We start from the raw sequence: 22,567 nt of genomic DNA, 5'->3' as shown, positions 1-22,567 counted from the left end.
ACTCTATAAAGCAGTGTTTCCCAAACTTTTGACATATGTGTACCCCTTCTATAGTTTTCATATCTCTGAGTACCCCTCGTACTCATGAGAATGTAGAATTAGGCGTAGCTAAGCACGGTGTAGTGCATATCCCCACCAAACTCCGGTGCAACGCGTAGCCCCCCCCCCACCCCCCCGCCCCCCAAACTCTTCCCGTACCCCTGGGGGTAAGCGTACCACACTTTGGGAAACACTGCTACAAAGCATTTATTTTATATTTAAGGTGAATAAGATTTAAAATAATAACCCTGCAAAGGTCAAAATCTAAGGTCAAACTATTGTTTGGACCCTTTGCTCTTCAACTCTAATGATGAAATAAAAACAGGAATCAATTTTACACACATGAAGTGTGTATACTTTTAAAATAAAATTTTCAAATAATTTGATTGAAATGAATTCCACAGAATTATGGAAATAGCTTCATATGGATTTTAGCCTTGGCAAAATAATTAAGCTGAAATCAATCTACAAGTCTTAAGCTGGAAGAACTATTGACACAGTGTGTGGAGAAGTCAGGCATTGAGAGAACATTTACTTTTTAAAAAATAATGTAATACCTAGAATATATTTTTATCTGAAGACATTAAGAATATAAATATTAGCCGAAACCGGTTTGGCTCAGTGGTAGAGCGTTGGTCTGTGGACTGAAAGGTCCCAGGTTCGATTCCGGTCACATCCCCAGTAGGGGGTGTGCAAGAGGCAGCTGGTCGATGTTTCTCTCTCATCGACGTTTCTAGCTCTCTATCTCTCTCCCTTCCTCTCTGTAAAAAAATCAATAAAATATATTTTTTTAAAAAATCTTAAAAAAAAAAAAAGAATATAAATATTAAACTTCAGATTTAAAATGTAATCTTAATTTTTATCAGATGTATATGCACTCCATATTAAAACTGTCATACTAAATTTGTTTCAAAAACTTTCCTGGAAACATTTCAAGATTGATTTATAATTTTCTATGCAGAATGTAACCTGTATTAAAATACTTCTGTCTTAGCACCTTAATACTTCTGCCTGTATTCACCTAAAAGCTACATACATCACTATTAGAAAAATCAATACCTATGACACACTGATTATTCTGGCCTTCATTCATATAAAGTGGCTTGATTTTTCTTGTTAATTACAAAGGATCAAGAACTTTCTCTTAGCTTTGTCTCTATAAGTCAGTCTATAATAAATTTTGTAATTCACATTTTTAAAAAAACCTTGCTCTTACTTTTCATAACTGTTACTTTATCCATAAATGCAATGTAATTTCAAAGTAGCAAAAGAAAAATAAGTAAATACCTGTTTTATTGCTTGTTGAGCCAAGAAGGCCATCTGTAGGGGGTTGGGCTTTATTGCTTGTTGTCGTGGCATAGTCTGAGTTGGTGGGTATCTCAGCTGTTGAGAATGAGGAGGGAGAACTGGTCCACTGGGTTTAGGGCTGTGATTCTGAAAATTTATCAAACGTGGAGGGGGTTGCTGAAAAAAGGAAATAAAACCAATTCAGTGACAATAATCTGAAAGATAAAATTATAAAGCACTCTATTTTATTACTTTTATAGAAAAACAGCAACTTTACCACATATGAATCAACAATTAACACTACAACAAGGGAATAGGGGGAAAAGGCAGCCTTCCAGAATGTATAAAAGCAATTTAAAGAAAAGGAGTTTTATTAAAAGTGTTGGTGGAGGTTTCCGATTGTAAGTAGGTGATACCAGAATTGGGCCTATACCATGTGGGAAAGTAGGGAAAATTTATCTTTGGTTCTCAGTCCTTGTTTATGATTAACTCTTGCAAAGAATTGCCCTCTTCAAACCTCCTAAATAAGGTGGTGGTAAAATAATAATTGCTAACATTTATCAGTTATTGCAAGCCAGGTACTGCTTTAGTTCTTTACATGTGTTAACTCATTTAATCTTCACAACAATCTTGTGAGGTAAAGACAAGTATCTTATCAAAAATTAACAAAGGTAGTAAGGGACAGAGCTGGGATTTGAATTCAAGTACTCTGGCTCTAAGGTCTGCACTTTCAACCAATAAATCATTAATAATGAAAACAGCTGGCATAAAACAACATTTTGAAGTAAATGAATTTTAGATTTTATTGGAATAAAACTATATGTCAGACATTGTGATCAGCATTTTCCCTCCCCTCATTTTACAAATTAGGACACTAAACATCAGAAAGCTTAAATAACTTGGGGGTGGGGGGGGAGAGGAGACCCACACAGCTAGCAAAAAGGCAACACTAAGGCTTTTCTCCAAATCCAGTCTGCCATATTATTACCAAATCATGTTCTATTATTTAGCTAGAAGTTAATATACTAATTACAGCTTAGAGGATGTGTTTCTTTAAAAGAAAATAGATTTGAAAGGAAACCTTTTAAGGACAAAATTGGTTGATTACAGGATAGGGCAAGGGCTGGGAAGGCAAGCTTACTTTGCTCATAAATGCTAGCCCCAGAAACTGAGATCAGTGTTCTAGAAAAAGGTAACCTTATATACCAGTCTCTCTTGCCTATCCAGTTCTCTTTATGGTCGGCAACTATTGCAAATACTTACTTGCAGGCTATCTTACCAGTTTATTTTTACAACTAGCACTTCTCAGAGAGGAAACTATTAACTCTCACATTCACAGGGGACAATGAATGTGGAATTTATAAAATTGAATTAGCAACACCTGAAACTTTGACTCTGCGAAGGTAGATAGCTATAAAGAGGACAGCCCTGTCTTCTTCTTTCCTCCCATTTTTGGAATTTCCTTTCCTTTCCTGGATAATATTGCTTATCTCTCCTCTCCCCTCTCTTACAAAGTAATTAGCACTGGGTTCACCCTCAGTAACTTTCAAGAGTAATTATAAAACCAATGAAAAATAGATTTAAATATTGTCTCAAGACCAAGGAAAATTTTGTGTGTGAAAAATAAAGTGTCAAAATTTTACAGAAGTCAAAAAGGCTGAAACAATAACAATTAATTTTTATTCTTTTACTAAAGTTTTGTGATTTGAAGGGTTTTATTATATATCATAGAAACACAAAGAGAAAATAGTTTTTGAGAATCATAGTGAAAAACTCCTACATTTATCTTTAGTTGTTTTTTTTTAAAGTGAAAAAGCACCCAAAATAATCCTAAAGAGGGAGAATAAAGGTAGTTGTAGAAGCTTCTACCACCTGCTATCACTTCCTCACCAGGATTCAGTCAAGAAGAGATACTTGGTACCACAGCAATGTATAATACTTTGTAGGAATGAAAACTGACCCTGAAGTTTGGTAAGATGTGAGGTAATTTTCTTGCCTCTCCTAAACTATTACTTTTGACTGAATTTTTAAAAACCTTGTGACAGAGGAAGCAACTTGAAAGAATAACAACATTAGGAACTAGTTATGAGCATTAAAAAAATAGCAAAATCATTGTTATTTTAAAATAAATACTTTTTCTTTTTAAATAAGTATTTTGTAATTTTTTGAGAGAGTGAAAACATCTATTAGCTGCCTCTTGCACCCCTTCTCCCCCCACCCCCCAGAGGGGGTTGAGTCCTCAACCCAGGCATATGCCCTGACCTGAAATCAAACTGGTTCATGAGTCAACACTCAGCCATACCAGCAGGGCAAAATAACTTATTTTAATTGTATGGAGTCAATTAATTTGCAAGATATCAGGGAGGGGAGGAAGAAATAGAAGAATAGAGATCTTAAGGAAACTGACATCATTATTCTCATCTTCATTTTAAGTAACTTCAGTATTACAGGTTTTTTTGTTGTTTTGTTTCATTAATCCTTACCTGAGGATATTTGGGAGAGACAGAGAGAAAGAAACATCACTGTAAGAGAAACACTTTGATTGGTTGCCTTCTGCTCATGCCTCGCCCGGGTTGGGATAGAAACTGCAACTGAGGTACATGACTTTGACTATAGTCATATCCAGAACCCTTCATTCCGCGGGCTGACACCCCAACCACTGAGCCAAACTGATTAGGGCAGGGTTTTTATTTTGTTCTAGGCCAGTAGTTCCCAACTGTGTATAAAGTGAAGGATAGCATATGTCTTTCTAACATCCATCACTTTGTAGGGAAATTAACATGTACATATAAAATGAAAATATTCCCACAACAGTAATCTGGCTCAGGTTCGAGAAACACTGCTGTGAATTATGTATAAAATAACACATATGCCCAGCGGAGTAGCTCAATAGTTCAGTACCTATCTATCTATGAACAAGGAGGTCACAGTAAGATTCCTGGTCAGGTCACATGTGCAGGTTATGAGCTTGGTCCCTGGTGGGGGGCATGCAGAAGGCAACCAATCAATGATTCTCTCTCATCATTGATGTTTTTCTCTCTCTCCTCCTCTTCCTTCCTCTCAGAAATCAATAAAAATCCTATACAATAAAAGCCCACCCACTGAACGAATGGGTCGATCAGTAGCTATGAAGTGCACTGACCATCAGGGGGCAAACTCTCAAAGCAGGAGCTGCTCCCTGGTGGTTAATTTGCTCACAGTGGAAGTGCCACTCGGCTGACCAGGATGAACGGTGCTTCTGCAGCAGGAGCAGCTGCTCAGAGGGTAGGTCCACAGTCACTTGGCTGACCGGGACAAGTGGCACTCCCACAGCAGGCAATCTCCACAGGCCATGACACACACCACTGAACAAAACCTGTGCAAATACGGGCTTCTAGTATATATGTTAAAAAAAAAAATAACACATGTGACAGTGCTAACAAACTTAGATCTGAACATTGGAGTGTAATTGAGTATGTTGTATGCAGAGTACATCTTCAGAGGAAGAAGAATAGAGAGCAATCATGTTTTTAGAAGCATTCTTTTAAATTTGCCTGAACCCTATAGACAGATGTACGGTACAATCTGAACATATCCACAAAGCCAGGAACACATATACAGTACACACCTATTTATTGACAGTCATTTTTCCCACACATATAAACTTGTAGAAAACGAAGAATGTTGGTAAGCAGAACAATGTAAAAATCTGTAGAGTGCAAATTGGTAAATGGAAAATGTATGAGTGAATGTTTGGCAAAGAGCAGCTAAAAATGAAACATAAGAGTGTGAAAGAAGGTTCAGGAGTTATTGAAGATCAAGAGAAAAGAACAGTGTATGAGGTAATGACCAAATGATGCAAAAATTACTTTATTTCTAAGTGAGAAAACTGGGTTGTATAACAGAGATTGTGCATTATATAGATTATGTAGCAGTAAGTCCTAGAGAAGGAAAAATAAGATCAAAAGCAAATTTCTGAGAGATATACAAGCTAAAAGTTCAGTGTTCACTTCTGTTTGTCATTGCTTATATAAATAACTATATAAGCGAATGCCACTAAGTTGCATAATATCTATTAACTTCCTCAGTTCCTCACGTCTACTGAAAAGCCAATTTACTCCTCTTCAGGTTAATATACTACTTAATAAAAATCACTTTACCATATCTCAGACACTTAAGATAAACATTAATTATGCAAAAGCTTAGCACTAGGCACTCAACAAACTATCATTTTCTCTCTTCTCACATTTATCTTCAGAAAAAGTTTTGGCATTCTTTGCAATCTAGCTGCAATACATCACTGGACTCTACAGAGGTAGTAACAAAATTACTCCTCAATTTTCTTAACAAAATTTAAACTTTGCCAGTTTCACTTCTGGTATCTCAAGTGTACAATTCTTTCCTCATAGAACACTCACCATAAAACCTTAAATTGCTTCTTATTTACTTTCTGTAAAAACCTGAGTTAAAACAAAGTTTAAAAGGAATAATCAATTGGGTATACTAATATTCCCTTGGATTTGATTTGCCTTCCTAATCAAATCACTAGAAAGCCATAAACCTCAAATACATTACCTCAGGCCTTCAAAGAAGCAATTTAACAAAATCAAGATCTACATATGCCCACACTTTTATTCATAATTAAAATGAGTCATATGAAGACCATTTTTATGTTCTGTACTAGTAAAATTACCACAAAAATACAATTATGCCATTTAATTTGCTGTTTATAAAGGTTCACATAATATTGTCCTCTTCGTGCTAATAAAATGTTTCTCCTATAAATAAAATGTTTCCTTTTTATCACACAATATAGATATTTCTATTTATTTTTCTTAGGTTGACAAGTTTTGAGATAAGGCTTGCTCTCAAGTATAAGAATTCTTAGCCTAGTTCTACACACTTTGACTCTTATTAAACCTCATTCCATTCATGTCATTTACTGTCCTTCAAATCCTTCTCAGAAATAGAAAGAATACAAATTCATAAATATATGTAACTGAAAATAATAGACAATTTGTATGAATCTGACCTTATACTCCTTACTAAACCTTTATTAAAACAAAGTACAGTATGCCCACATTTAAGCTGGGCAGGACAATTAAAACATTTAACAAAGTATTGTATATGAATATTTTATATTTAAAAATTGGATTAAAAGTAAACAATATTTCACAATTAATGAAAATAACAATGGTTCATGGAGTATTTGCTCAAAAATAAATTTTGAAAAAAGTATATTTCTAATGAACCATATCCCTGTCCCTTTCTATTTGATTCTGGCCTAGTTTCTAAGATGCAGTGTGGTTTTCTGAACACTTGCATCACACATTCTCTAAAATATTAAAATGTAATAAAAATAGATGTACAAATTAAATAAACCATTAATCCTTTACTTTTTTTTTTTTTTTTTTTTTTTTTTTTTGAGAGGGCTAAAATCTACGAGCTAAATCAGGAATCCTCAAAACATTTTATAAATTAATATATTTAAACCATGGATGATTGATGGCTCGGTTATTTTCAGAGCTACTAAAAACAATTGTACTATAATTATCTAATTTAGGACAGGCCTGCTTCCAAATTTACCTGATGAGAGATGGAAGGTTGCTGGATGGGCCCCTGCATTCTAGGGTTTGGTAAACCCACAGGTGCTGGCCTCCGTTGCACCTGTTGCCTCTGAGCCATTACCTGTTGCTGCATATGCTGGAGTCGTAACTGAGCTAGGCTGATCTGTGTTGGAAACTTGGATAACTGGTTTGAAGATAAACCACCTTGTGGCTGTGAATTCTGTTCCATGACAGGATTCTGCTTAGGCATTTGTGGTTGACTCTCTTTATCTTCAATTACTAAAGAACCTAATTAAAGAGAAAAGGTTAAGTTCTAAAGTTTTTCTAATAGTGATATACCACATTTTGTAAGGCTATTTATTGTTGCTGAACTTCCAAACTGTCAAGGAACTTTTCAATCTCAGGAAACCTTTACACTCTTAAAAATAGATTGCCCCAAAAAGCTTTTATTAATGGAGCTTCTATCTATCAAAATTTACTATCTTTGAAACTAAAAATAAGAATTAAAAAAATTTACTTAGCCGGTCTGCAGACTGAAAGGTCCCAGGTTCGATTCCGGTCAAGGGCAGGTACATTGGTTGCGGGCACATCCCCGGTAGGGGGTGCACAGGAGGCAGCTGGTCGATGTTTCTCTCTCATTGATGTTTCTAGCTCTCTAACCTTCTCCCTTTCTCTCTGTGGAAAATCAATAAAATATATATATATATTTTTTAATTTACTAATTCATTTCAAAATAATAAACCTTTTCATAGCATACCTTTATGAAAAATATTATTTTTTAAAATCTTAGTGAAGAGTGCACTGTTTTATATTTTATTTATTTATTTATTTATTTATTTATTTATTTTAACAGAGAGAAAGGGGGCAGGAAGGGAGAAGGATAGAGAGAAACATTGATGAGAGAGAAACATCGATCAGCTGCCTCCTGCACACCCCTTACTGGGAATGTGCCCGCAACCAAGGTACATGCCTTTGACCAGAATTGAACCTGGGACCCTTCAGTCTGCAGTCCGATGCTCTATCCACTGAGCCAAACTGGTCAGGGCTATTTTTAAAAATATTTTTAGGTTAGTAATATTAATTTTAACTGGTTTTTTTTTTTTTTAAAAAAAGTATTTTTATATGTGTGGCTTGATAGCTGAACTCCCATATCTGTTTCTGCAGTATCTGTCATAATATATTGTTTAGGTTGAAATATAGGAAGAAAATCCAGTGACACAGATATGTAGTTGGAAAGAGGAGGCCTCTGAGGTTCCCTGAAGGAGCCGAGCCTCAAACTGTACATTTTGAGAACAGCTATGGTATATTAAGACAAAACAAGCAAATCTGAAATTGGTTCCAAAAATATTCCCACAAAGTATTTTGGATTCTTTAATATTAATAATTTGTAATCTCTCAAGTTCCTTATTCTTTCACAGAGCATACTGTGTCAGTTTTCTGATAGAGGATATTTTGAGTGGCTTACAATTACCCTTAAGAGAGTTTAAGGCTGCATCTAATAGGTCTGATCCAAGCACAAGGCAAAGATTAATTTTTTCTTTGAATTAGGATGCATATACTTTGAAATCTAAAACATTTAATTGAATCTTTTCAATTAAATGTTTTAGATTTCAAAGTATATGCATCCTAAAAAAAATAGGGCTATAATTCATTACTCACTGGGTATTAGGCACTGTGACAGTAGGTTTATGTATACTGTTAAATTCCTTTACACAGATAAGGGATCTACGGTTCAAAAATAATGAAGAACTTACCCAAATCCCCAAAAACATGAACTATTTATCTAGATCAGTATTTTCCCCTTGCCCTATGAAAGATATTTCTCAGAATCCATAGAAAACAAGTTGGGAAAATTTCTCTTTGGAAGAATTAAAATGTAAATTTCATTGCATGACAATTTACAGAGCTATAAATGATAGCTCTTAGAAGTTCGATAGTCAAGAATATTTTTTTTCAGTTATGGAAAATAATTTTATTATTTTATTTTTTTCATTTTTTAAAATTAAGGTATTATATGTGTACATATCTTACTATTGCACCCCCCCCCCCCCAGGAATATTATTTAACTTTATTATATCAGAGTTTCACAAACAGGAGATGCTGTCTTTATTTGATTTTTGCTAAAGCAGACTTACCTAAACTATATCCACTTTTGTGTGTGTAATTATACATCTATTCTTACTTTATCTATGCCTATACTAGAGACCTGGTGCATGAAATTCATGCAGGGAGAGGGGTCCCTCAACCTAGTCTTCATCCTCTCCAACCCAGGACCCCTCAGGGGATGTTCCAACTGCAGTTTAGGCCCCATCTTTGCGGTGATGGGGCCTAAACGGCACTAGGACATCCCTCTTGCAATCCAGGACTGCTGGCTCCTAATCACTTGCCTGCCTGCCTGATCACCCCTAACCACTTGCCTGCCTACCTGATTGTTTCTAACTGCCTCGGCTTGCCCCCCTAACTGCCCCCCTGCCAGCCTGGTTGCCCCATTACTGTCCAGAAAGAAGTCAGACATCCAGAAGATGTCCAATCAACCCAGTCTAATTAGCATATTACCCTTTCATTAGTATAGATCTGTATTGTAACTGATATACATAAGTACATACATCTCTATAGATATGACTACTTGTGTGGATATATAACTGTGATAGGTTCTCTATACAGTTGAATGTGGGTTGGTAGAGAGGGATAGGGTTGAGATAGTTACTTAGAAACATGCTTTGTATTAATTAACTAGAGGCCAAGTGCATGAAATTCATGCACTGAGGAGTAAGGGAGATGGGAGGAGTCCCTCAGCCCAGCCTACGCCCTCCTGCAGTCTGGGAGTCCTTGGGGGATGTCTGACTGATGGCTTAGGCCTGCTCCCTAAGCCGTCAGTAAAACATCTTTAGCACTGCTGGGAGGCGGGAGAGGCTACCGCCATTGCCACTGTTCTTGTCAGCTGTGACCCAGTTTCTGGCTGAGCGACACTCCCCCTGTGGGAGCACACTGAACCTCAAGGGGCATCTCCTACGTCGAGCAGGATCAAGCTGAACCAGGCTCTCTAACATCCGCCAAGGGGTCCTGCATTGCAAGAGGGCATAGGCCAAGCCAAGGGACCCCACCGGTGCACAACTGGGGCCAGGAAGGACACGGGAGGTTGGCCAGCCAGGGAGGGATCTTGGGAGGGCTCCTAGGTGTGTCCAGCCCATCTTGCTCAGTTCCAATTGGCTGGATCACAGCAGCAAGCTCATCTACCAGTCAGAGTGTCTGCTCTCCAGTGGTCAGTGACCGTCATAGTGAATGGTCTACTGGTTGACTATGCCCACTTGTGTCAGTGCATGTCATAGTGAGTGGTTGAGCGACCTAAGCATATCATTAGCATATTACGCTTTGATTGGTTGAACAGCCAACAGGACACTTAACATATTAGGCTTTTGTTATATAGAATACATAGAATAACACATACAGTTGTGTGTTTGTGTGTGGTTCCAGTTGCTTGCTATATATCAATAAACATATAGCTTTATGTACTTCTAAATTGAACTAGAGGGCTGAAACCGGTTTGGCTCAGTGGTAGAGCATCGGTCTGCGGACTGAAAGGTCCCAGGTTCGATTCCGGTCAGGGGCATGTACATTGGTTGCAGGAACATCCCCGGTAGGGGGTGTGCAAGAGGCAGCTGGTTGATGTTTCTCTCTCATCGATGTTTCTAGCTCTCTATCTCTCTCCCTTCCTCTCTGTAAAAAATCAATAAAAATATATTTAAAAATAAATAAATAAAAATAAATTGAACTGCAGGGGTCATCATATTTTTTCCTTAAGGGGACACCATATCATTATCCTTTTTGTTCTTCCCTTTTATGGATGAGCTTTGTGTAAGCCAATTTCTTCCTTTCCTGGTGTATTCTGAGAGTATTGGCTCTCTATCCTGCCATTTTTTACTTTTTACATTCTTTACTCAGAATCTAGCCTACAGAATGAGAGTACAATCATTTTTGATGATTTTGAAACAAAGTTAATGAGCCCAATGCTGTCATCAAAGGGAATATTAGTAGTTGATGAAGAATGCATAGGGAATTCTTAAAGTTCTGTTTCTATAATTTCCCTGTGAGAAATTGAGAGGAGGCAAAATGTGAGGACTTTTTCTCCTAGCAAATCCTACCTAATAAAAGAGTAATATGCAAATTAACCACCACTCTGCTATACCCACTAGCCATACCCACCAGCCAATCAGAGTAAGTATGCATATAAACCCAACCAAGATGGCTACAGCCACAGAGAGCAGGAGGGAGGCTTGGGTTTCTCAGGCAACGAAGAAGCCAAGCTTTCTGCCTGCCCTAGCAGGCCTAAGCCTCCACTCCAGGCTACAAAGTTTCAATGATAAAAGGTAAACAAATCTATACAGAAATGGCAGCAGCCACAAAGCGAGCTGGAGCTTGGCTCCACTCCAGGCTACAATTTTCAATTGTAGAAGGTAAATAAATTCCAGATAACAGGACCTCCACTTGGGTTGCCCGGGGAAGCGGCTGGCCTGCTAACAACTACAGGCCCCTCGCTCAGGCTGCCCCATGTCCCAAGAGAATCCCCACCCTGATCTGGGACACCCTTCAGGGCAAACCAGCTTGTTTCCACCCGTGCACCAGGCTTAACTAATAAAAGGGTAATATGCAGAATGACCATCACTCCAACACACAATAGCTGCCCCATGTGGTCAAAGATGGCTGCCCCCATGTGGACATAGGATGGCCAGCAAGGGAGGGCAATTGGGAGGCATCAGGCCTGCAAGGGAGGGCAGTTGAGAGGGATCAGGACTGAAAGGAAGGGCAGTTGGAGGCGATCAACCCTGCAGGGGAGAGCAGTTAGGGGTGACCAGGCCAGCAAGAGGAGGAAAGTTGGGGGTGACAAGCTGGCAGGGGAGCAGTTAGACATTAATCAGGATGGCATGGGAGTGGTTAGCAGGTGATCAGGCTGGCAGGCAGAGCAGTTGGGAGCCAGCAGTCCTGGATTGTGAGAGGGATCCCAGATTGGAGAGGGTGCAGGCTCGGCTGAAGGACACCACCCCACTGCCCCATGCACGAATTTCATGCACCGGACCTCTCATAATAATATAACAAGAAAATTAAAATAACTTCCTTCTGAACTGCCTGCAAGGATGTTCAAGCTCTTCATGTTACCAATATGATAGTCTTCCTTTGTGATAATTCAGTGGAAACCACTATTTAAAATGTGGGCACTGCCGAAACCGGTTTGGCTCAGTGGATAGAGTGTCAGCCTGCAGACTGAAAGGTCCCAGGTTTAGTTCGTCAAGGGCCTGTACCTAGGTTGCAGGCACCTCCCTAGTAGGGGGTGTGCAAGAGGCAGCTGATCAATGATTCTCTCTCATTGATGTTTCTAACTCTCTATCCCTCTCTCTTCCTCTCTGTAAAAAATCAATAAAATATATTAAAAATTTTAAAAATAAATAAAATGTGGGCACTTTTCTGTATGCACAATACTTCAATTAGAAAATTAAATATATGTAATTATACTTATTACATAAAATTATATGTATAATTACTACAAAAAGGCAAAAGAAAAAGCAGTAAATTTTCCCTAGCAAGATAAAGCAAATGAGTGACATGAGGCATTTGATTAAAGAGAAAGCCAATAATAGTATTGGAAATACTATTTTATCAGAAAACATTCTAAATATAAAAAAATTCTATAACAATGCCAGTCACAAGTCAAAAGTTTATCAACCCATTCTGATAAAAAGTTCAAGCAAGAATCTATGAAAAATAGAATTCCTTAATCCCGAGGATATTAACAGAGGATGTTTCATAACATCCATTTGTTTACATGTATGTTAACATTCATGCATGTGTGACATATATACACAGATTAATAAAAGACTAAAAAATTCCATGTTTTTAAACCTAGGTAACAAAAACATTTTGAGGGTGTAAGGAATACATTTTCAATAACATATAATCAGTAAGAGTTCCAGAAACATATGGCACTTGAGAAAATATACACAATGACCTACCTAAATTGAGGATATTTTGAGCCCAGAAACCAGGATCACAGTGAAATTGGATGGTATTGTTGGTCACTGGGGAAGCATCACACCTTGCACGAAGGAGATGCCGTAACCGGTATGTAATCTAGAAGAAAGGAGACAAACATCAGGCCAATAATTTATTACACTCCCAGTAAATACACAAAAAATAAGTCTCTTGTATGTATACCAACATGAAAAACAATAAAATGGAAAATATAGGCAGCCCAACCTAACTGGTATGGCTCAGTGGTTGATTGTTGACCTTTAAACCAGGAGGTCACAGTTCAATTCCTGATCAGGGCACATGCCTGAGTTGCCAGATTGATTTCCAGTGCAGAAGGCAGCTGATCAATGATTCTCTCTGTCATCATTGATGTTTCCCCCCCTCTCCCTCCCTTCCTCTCTGAAATTAAAAAAAAAAAAGGGGGGGGCGGACAGCCCAGGTCAGTGGTTGAGCACTGAACCAATGCACCAATCAAGAGGTCAGGGTACATGTCCAGATTGTGGGCTTGATTCGCAGTAGGGGATGTCAGAATACAGCTGATGGACATTTCTCTCTCATCAATGTTTCTCTCTCTCTCATTTCCTTCCTCTCTCTAAAAATTAATGAAGACATTTTTAAACATATATTTTTATTGATTTCAGAGAGGAAGGGAGAAAAAGAGAAACATCAATGATGAGAGAGAATCATTGATTTGACTGTCTCCTGCACGCCCCCTAATTGGGGATGAAGCCTGCAACCCAGGCATGTGCCCTTGACTGGAATCGAATCTGGGACCCTTCAGTCTTTCAGGCCGACATTCTACCCTCTGAGTGAAACTGGCCAGGGCAAAACATTTTATTTTTAAAGTAGACCTGCCCTAGCTGGTCCGGCTCAGTGGATAGAGCCTCGGTCTGCAGCCTGAAGGGCCCCAGGTTCAATTCCAGTCAAGGTCACATGCCCATGTTGCAGGCTTCATCCCCAATAGGAGGCATTCAGGAGACAGTCAATCAATGATTCCCTCTCATCACTGATGTTTCTATCTCCCTTCCTCTCTGAAATCACTAGATATATTTTTTTTAAATTTTTAAAAAGTAGACCTACAACAGCTTTCTTTTCAAAACATCAAAAATTTTGAGGCATTAATTTTTTTGAGGTATAGTTTAGTTGGGTATGATGTTGAATACAAAATTAAAGAGTATCTTAAAGTGATAGGTTAAGGGTCAGTTTTTTAATTAACAAAACATCATAGAAGCACCAACTAAGTATTTGTAAAATAAAAAATTTTAACGCATTTTGCTCTTTTATTTTACTACTTCTTTTATCGAAGGATTCAGAACTTAAGATGAGATGGCTACTGAGTTACAGAAAAGACAAACTAACCTCTGCTAAGGAAGTATAAGTATAGCCTATAACTAGGCCTGCTAGTTAGTGGAATGGTTCTCCTCATTCCTTTGCTTTGAGTTCCTTGTCATCATTACCCCACACTCACGTGCAGTCCGCAGTGAGTACTTGAGTAATTCTCCCTCGGCCTTTGAAGAGTTTAGCTCCTGGTTCACTATAACCATTACTCCTGTATTATCAGGTGATCCACCTAAGTTCTCTTCCTTATGGCTTGCTTTTTCTTGCATAATACAAATACTCTCACAAATCCTAAAGGTCCTATAAGCATTTGCTCTTACAATTCTCTGTCCTATCAATCTTACCTTACATTATCCCTACTCTTAGCCCTCAATTCCTTCTTATCCAGCTTAAATCCCAGGGTTAATCATCATAATCATTTCCTTGCATATACCCTCAACACCTTTTTCTCTCTCATCCCCAATTACACAAAATCCCTTTCCTCTCCTCAATGTTTTCCACAGATAAAACAAAACTTACTTTAGATCACTCGCTAAGGTTCACTGGCTATCATATATGACTATTTATTATGTTCTGACAAATTTTTCTTTATTATTTACTTGTTTATATCCTCCTGGATTTAATTCAATGTGTTCTGATTCATTACTATAGTTATTTAGTTTGAGATTCAAATTGGTTGATCTGACCAGAGAAAGCCCTTTTAAGCTGGATCCTGGTTCTTTTGACATGTCCCCAGCATATCTATGGTAAAGATGTTCTGAATACAATTTGTACCGTATTTTTCGGACCATAAGACGCTCCGGACCATAAGACGCACCAGTTTTTAGAGAAGGGAAATGAAGAAAAAAAGATTCTGAAACAAATAAGTGTCCTAAAATATTTTATGTGCATTAAAACCCAACATTACAGTCATAAACACATGTAATCAACCCTGCAAAGTAAACAGCAGCATTTAGGACCATTTTAGAGCCGGGCAAGCACACAGAGACCACACAGAGCCGGGCAAGTAAAAAAAAATTTTTTTTAAGTATATGTGTAGGCTATATTTGGACCATAAGACGCAGGGACCTTTTTCCCCCACTTCTGGGGGGAAAAAGTGCGTCTTATGGTCCGAAAAATACGGTACTTTTCTTCACTTTGCTTGGAATTTAGAAACAAAGATCTGGAATAACATTGGGCTCACTGCTTCTGTGGTGTAACACTCAAACGCACACACATACCCTCATTTACATATTATGTGTGTGTGCATATGTGTATATATAAACATCTACAATTATTTCCAGATCTCTGTGTATATGTGTGTAAGTCTTGAGTTCATATTTATATTTTTAATTTCAATCTATTGCACCTTAGGACTCTTTCTATCTTTAGCAAAATATTAGCTGCCATTACCCTCAATATATTTACTTATTTCCTCAAATTCACTCACTTATTTGCTTAATGTAACCAAAATCTGAAATACTTCTGCTCACTCTTTCTGTTCCCCACTCACCACATCATATCTCTGGCTGCTAGCCTCATGCAGTGTAATCCCCCAACCATCTTCACTACCCTGAATCCTCATCACCATATTGATGAGTCCATGACAGAAAGGAAAGATCATCATTTCTCTTTAAAAACATTTTTTTTCCTGTCTTCAGGTAAATATACTGACTTAGCATTTTGAATATGTTATAATTTTTAGTATGGAAATTGAGCAGTAAAAGCTCTTTTACCTGGCTCCCTCCTCCCGCCACCGCTCCTGCCCAAACAAAAATCAGAAATGTGAGTACTTCCTTAAAAGAAAATCAGCTTTAATTAAAGGGAACTTTAAGGTAAACTACTAGGACATCGGTACTTTTTTTTTTCCCCTTGAGGTACTAAACTGTAAACTTATTTTGCTGATGAAAATCTACAAGACACAATTTACTTACAATTCAGACAGCTAGTATCTATTTGCCAATTTAGTGTGGGAAAGTCTAAAAGTAATGTCAAAGTTGGCCAAACTCTGCTCCTTACCTTAAGCAACATTTGTTTTTTGTTATATTTAACTGCCATTCAATGTAAAACTGAGAACTGTCTTGTTGTCAAATTACTTTTGTTGAATGTGTTGGGCTGACATTAACAAAATTATATAGGCTCTGCTGGTGTGGCTCGGTGGTTGAGCACTGACTTATGAACCAGCAGGTCAAGGTTTGATTTCCGGTCAGGGCACATGCCTGGATTGCAAGCTCGTTTCCCAGTAGGGATTGTGCAGGAGGAAGCAGATGAATGATTCTAGTTCTCTCTCCCTCTCCCTTCCTCTCTGAAATCAATAATATATATTTTTATATTATATAAGTTTCAGCTACACAATTCCACAACACATTCTGTATACTGTATTATGTGCTCATCATCCCAATCAAGTCTCCTTCCATCAGATGCAGATTTTAAATAATGCTGAGAAATCATAAAGCCTAACTAGTGTAGACGATAAACAATGGTCATTAAATATACTTATTCATCTCTTCAGGTGTATCTACACTTAAATGAGCACAGTTTTCAGTGTGGAACCTGTTGTTCAAAATGCAAATTTAAAAAAATATGAAGGATGTTCTAACAGCTTTTGAGATGGCAGTACTATAACTGTCTTCTATTAAAACTACATAAACTTAAAAAAAAATTTTTTATAAAAAAATGCCATGTTTCTAAGTTCCCAACACTATAAATTAACAAAGTTTCATCTATACTTTTACAGCTTCTGATAGGAGATGTTATCTGGTACCTTATTTATTATTTTTCACTATCAATTTTTCATTGAGTTCCTTAAATTCCTACTTTTAGAAGTATGATCTAATGAAATTCATAGAAAAATATACAACTGTAATAATAGTAGATGAAAGTAATAATAGGATGATGGACATATGCATAAGAGCTTTGCAAACAGAAGGGGATTCTAACCCAGTTTTGGTCACTGGAGGCTGTGAAGAGGTAAGGACAATGAACCTAAAATGAACCTGGCAGTCTCTAAAAAGATGAACATTACAAAGGAGAAAGAATAGATATTTTCAGAAAGGGTACCAGAACCTAGGTAAGAGAGCGTGGTATGTTCTGAGGATAAGAAATAAGGAATTGAGGAAAAGAGACATTCAGGAAACATAAAAAAGGTCTTTTAAGTTCAATTAGATTGGGGTGGGTGGGGGGGAGAGAAATGGGGGAAAGGAAATAGATGGATTATAGAATTCCTTTTTACTAATTATACCCTTAACAGTTTCCTAATCTATCTATAGTATTATAGAAATATATACTATTAGTAAAAAGAATGCCTGTGGCCCTAACCAGTTTGGCTTAGTGGCTAGAGCATCGGCTTGCAGACTGAAAGGTCCCAGGTTCGATTCTGGTCAAGGGCATGTACATTGGTTGTGGGCACATCCCCAGTAGATGAGCAAGAGGCAGCTGATCATGTTTCTCTCTCATTGATGTTTCTAACTCAATTCTCTATCCCTCTCAATTCTTCTCTGTAAAAAAAGAAAATCAATAAAGCATATTAAAAAAAAAAAAGCCTGTGTGTTTCATTCTTCTGATCTCTTTTCTGTCAATATTTCTTACCTTCCTTCTAAATAAATGTAAGGGTTAACACAAGAATCCTAAGGAAATACTATAAAAATGTTTTAAAATATATTTAAAACTGGACTTCTGAAAGGATTCTGCTATTCCAATGGATCTGGTCTTTTACTGACTACAATTCCTATAGCAAAAAGATGAACTAAGAATTGCAATCCAAGACTGAAATTTCACACCAACAAGATTTTTTTTTATATTTTTATGTATGTAAAAGCAATCATTTAGAGCAGTGTTTCCCAACCTTCTCTCATGATGAGAATCACCTGGTGGAGTTGTTAAAACACAGATTCCCGAATCCCAACTAAGAAGTGCTAAACTAGAATTTTTGAGAACATATAGGTAAAATTGCATACCTAACTTAGAGCACTAGTTAAGTATACAATTTTACCTATATGTTCCCAAAAATTCTAGTTTAGCACTTCTTAGTTGGGATCCGGGAATCTGTGTTTTAACAACTCCACCAAGTGATTCTCATCATGAGAGAAGGTTGGGAAACACTGATTTAGAGGATAACCTGAGTAAACATGGCTATATTTATAAAGCATAAGAGATAGCAAATTTTCAAATTTTTGAGACTGGAATTAAGTGTGTAAAAATACATTTAAAGAATAACATGGGTGAACATCATATTTACAAAGTATAAGAGCTCTAAAGAATACAGATGGCATAATAGTGATTTTCTAATTTTCTGAGACTGAAAATCCTTCAAATGTTTAAAAATAATAAGCTTTAACTCTGCATGCACTACAGGCAATTGGAAGTTTACTGTATATAGGGTTGGGGGCAAAGTAGGTTAATACAAGGCTCAGGTGTGTGACCATAGGCAGGTTAAACTTAGCTCTGTAACTAAGTTTCATCACCCACACAATGAGGATGGAAAGATATACCTATTTCATAAAAGTTTAAGGAAATATTACATGGATATTTACACTAATATTAAAATTAGTCCCTGGCACACGATAGGTAATCAGGAAAAATTTACTATTAGTATTAAGTTCATCTGCTACTAAGACAGAGAAAACTTAGAAAAGAATATAGGAGTGAAATGGTAGTTTTACAAATCCATCTACCTATCTACCTATCTACTCTTGCAATCAATAGATTTATCAACTTGGGATTACGAATAACTCTCTCTAAATAGGAGATGGAGACTGGGAGGAAAGGCTGGAAAAATTACCACAATGCCAAAAAGAAACAGGAGAAAGAGAGAACAAGGAGAAAGGGGACAATTATGTTATCTTCCCTAGATTGATTTTCTTCTGGATAGTCTGAACCTAGTGGTAGACGAGTGAATTTATGAGTCCAGCCACTTGGGAGAGAGACAATAGCTGGAACTGTCCCCAGTGGGGCCCTTGAAGTGCCCCTTTCCCACCAACCAAAACCTTTGGTGGAGAAAAGGCTTTACATCCATTACCCACACTCCAATCCCAAATAGATGGCCAGAAGCTTCCAATCTGTGAACATGAGCATGATGATAGTGCACACGCCCATCAGGAAATGCATGAAGGACTTGTGCTCTCTATCAGCTAAAATAGTATTTTAAAAAATCCAATACAGTAACACCTTGCTGTAACAGACCAATTCAGGCAAGGGGGTATCTACTAGTATTAAAGCTGAAACTCCATTATAGAATAAAGTAGGTTTTCTGAATGCATGTATTAAAAAAGTGACAAATTAGTTCACCTGTTTCTACTTACGTAGACACATCTGTGTAATTAAAATTAAGCATGTATGAAAAGTTTAATTTCACAGAAAAGTTTTCTACAAGTATTACTGTAATTTTAAATTTATACTAAATAGGTCTAGTAAATGCACACATTCAACAGTCACCAAGAGTAAACAAATGCATAGGACTAGGGTATGGCTTACCCCACATCGGAACACGTTAAAACTGCTGCAGAAAGTCATGTCACGTTAACACAGAACCAATTACCACGGGCGAGATGTGGTGTGATCATATGCTAATCATTCGCCAAACACTGTTTACAAGCGGTGACTTCTGGATTTAAATATGTAGACCAGTTGTAGATATTTTATGTAATATTTATGTCGGCAAAATTACTACACTGTTTTTTCCCCAACATATGGCCTGTTCCATAGAATTTGTTAAAAATAACAGTGGATTGCCAGGACCGGTTTGGCTCAGTGGATAGAGCGTCGGCCTGCAGACTAAAGGGTCCCAGGTTTGATTTCGGTCAAGGGCATGTACCTTGGGTCCCAGGAGGGAGTATGCAGGAGGCAGCTGATCGATGTTTCTCTCTCATCGATGTTTCTAACTCTCTATCCCTTTCCCTTCTTCTCTATTAAAAAAAAAAAAATCAATAAAATATATATATTTTTAAAAATAATAAAAAATAACAGCGGATTAAAAAAACAAACAAACAAACAAACAAACAAACAAAAAACCCTGTTAATTTAATTATAAGCAAGTCTTGGTTAAAAAGCATTTTAAAATTAACAGGGTCTTAATTTTCACATATGACATATGAACTAAAAGTTTTGTCCGTTAAATCCGAAGTCAGTTAAATTGAAGGTTTACTGTATACAAGGGTGGGGGCAAAAGTAGATTAATACAAGCCCGCAACCCAGGCATGTGCCCTAACTGGGAATCAACCCTGAAACCTTTTGATGCAAAGGACAATGCCCAACCAACCGAGACACACCAGCCAGGGCTCTCTTTATACTCTGATAGAATATTAGATGCCACGCTTGGTCTATCTTACCAGTCGCTTGCTATAAAGTAGTGCTGTACTGCTGCCACTGGAAACTGCCCATTTAGAAAAATGCATGACATGTTCCAACTGTTTAGAGAGTCCAGCCACTTCCTGTTGTTGTTGCATAAGTTTTATGCGATGGTCCTTTGCCAGGCTCTAAAAAGAAAATAATTTCAAAATTAGTTCTATCTGTAACATATTTTAATGGTCATTTTCAGATTAACATATTAGAATAACCATTATCTTTAAGAAACTGAAAATCCTAGTGTTGCTTTTCCCCACTTAGTACTAAGGGTCAGTCTTAACGTAGCAAAACACTGTGCTCCAAATGCTCTGTATAGGCACTGCTACCACCACCACCATGGCCTCCACAGCCCCTAACCTCCAACCTCAGTCTGGTTTTATATATTCTGGCACTTAGGTTTTTGTTCATGTTATCTTCCAATATCCAATAGGAACAAAAGCTGTAGATTAGCTATAATACAGTAAATGCCTGTTAAATTCGATACCCACAAATAAAATAAATGTAACCTTTCCATTTAGTCAATCTAGTCAAGTTACCAGAATCACCTTTTAGGCATTCTAGTCCTCATTGCAACCATATGGCAGACAATATGTATGCATTGCATGTGGTAAAAAAGCTATAAAATTATTTTTGTCTAGTGAGAGTTACATGGGAACCCACTGATATAGTGACTAATGTGCCAATGCACTCTCAGAAAAGCTACAGAAAAGCAGTACATAGAATTTCTCTGAGGATTTACCTTTCTCAAGGGAAGTACATAAGAAAGAACACAGGTTAATAAAAAGTGAAGAACACTGAACTTGGGTTATTTTAAAGGTATCTATCCAAAAATCTCCTTTACCTGGCAAGGAAAGAAAAAGAAAATAGGGCTTTCTACTGGCTTAAAAAAAAAAAAGTTCAAAGCAAAACTGCTATGCTCCAATATGGACTTACAGTCTCAATAAAAAAAGAACCTAGATCCCAGCCATAGTCAGTTTCAAATGTTGAAAATACACATGTGTTAAGTTGAATTAAGAAAAAAACTATAGTGACTGTTAATGGCTTTGTCATATCTAAAGTTCAGAGATAACCTACTTATTACATTATTTCTGACATCTGTGAAAACTGTTTCTTTAGAGATATTCTAGAAAGAATAGAAATTCTGTTTATTGTTAATTAGGTTGCAAATTGAGAATCGAAGATCTACAATAGTAGTTTCTTGGTATTCCATAGTAACTATTTGGGCTGATTTCTCTTGATTCTTAGATAAAAACATGCCAGAAGAATGGGTCAGTATTTCTCTCCCTCTCTCCCTCTCTCTCCCTCCTACTCGTTCTAAAATCAATAAAAATATTTTCAAACAGTTCTATAAAAACTATAAGGTAATAACGTTGATTAAAAATAATACTGATGACTCATTTGATAAAATCCAACACTCTTTTCTGATAAAAACTCTCAACAAGGTGGGAGTTATACCTTAACATAATAAAAGCTATATATGATAAACCCACAGCCAACATCATACTCAATGGGCAAAAACTAAAACCATTCCCTCTAAGAACAGGAACAAGACAGGGATGCCCACTATCGCCACTCCTGTTTGACATAGTACTGGAAGTACTAGCCATTGCATTTAGACAAGAAGAGGAAATAAAAGGCATCCAAATTGGAAAAGAAGAAGTTATCCTTATTTGCAGATGACATGATATTGTACATAAAAAACCCAAAAGACTCCATTAAAAAACTAATTGACTTAATAAATGAATTTGGCAATGTAGCAGGATACAAAATTAACGCCAAGAAATCCATGGCATTTCTATACACCAACAGTGAAATTACAGAAACAGAGACTAAAAAAACAATTCCATTTACCATTGCACCAAAAAATTAAGATACCTAGAAATAAATTTAACTAAGAAAGTAAAGGACCTAAATGTGGAAAACTACACGACACTGAAAAAAGAGAGAGAGGAAGATGTAAACAGATGGAAGAGCATACCATGTTCATGGATTGGTAGAATCAACATCATTAA

The 22,567-nt window shown here is 37.0% G+C and overlaps 1 protein-coding gene across 6 annotated transcripts in view; it reads right to left on the bottom strand.

Moving 5' to 3' along the window:
- The window catches only part of TRIM24 (tripartite motif containing 24), an 86,863-nt gene that overhangs the window by 16,841 nt on the left and 47,455 nt on the right, over window positions 1-22,567 (bottom strand). For 5 of the 6 annotated variants that reach the window (XM_036428147.2, XM_036428139.2, XM_036428124.2 and 2 more), the window contains exons 7-10: window positions 20,540-20,686; window positions 12,878-12,995; window positions 6,892-7,160; window positions 1,327-1,503 (exon numbers count right to left, since the gene is read on the bottom strand). In XM_036428147.2, coding sequence (XP_036284040.1) covers window positions 1,327-1,503; window positions 6,892-7,160; window positions 12,878-12,995; window positions 20,540-20,686 — 711 coding nt within the window. The remainder of the gene's footprint in view (window positions 1-1,326; window positions 1,504-6,891; window positions 7,161-12,877; window positions 12,996-20,539; window positions 20,687-22,567) is intronic. The other variant, XM_036428131.2, reaches the window with a different exon arrangement.

Source organism: Pipistrellus kuhlii, unplaced genomic scaffold (assembly GCF_014108245.1).
Source record: "Pipistrellus kuhlii isolate mPipKuh1 unplaced genomic scaffold, mPipKuh1.p scaffold_m20_p_10, whole genome shotgun sequence".
In the NCBI taxonomy this organism is placed as follows: Eukaryota; Metazoa; Chordata; class Mammalia; order Chiroptera; family Vespertilionidae; genus Pipistrellus; species Pipistrellus kuhlii.
This window is presented reverse-complemented; position numbering and strand designations above follow the sequence as displayed.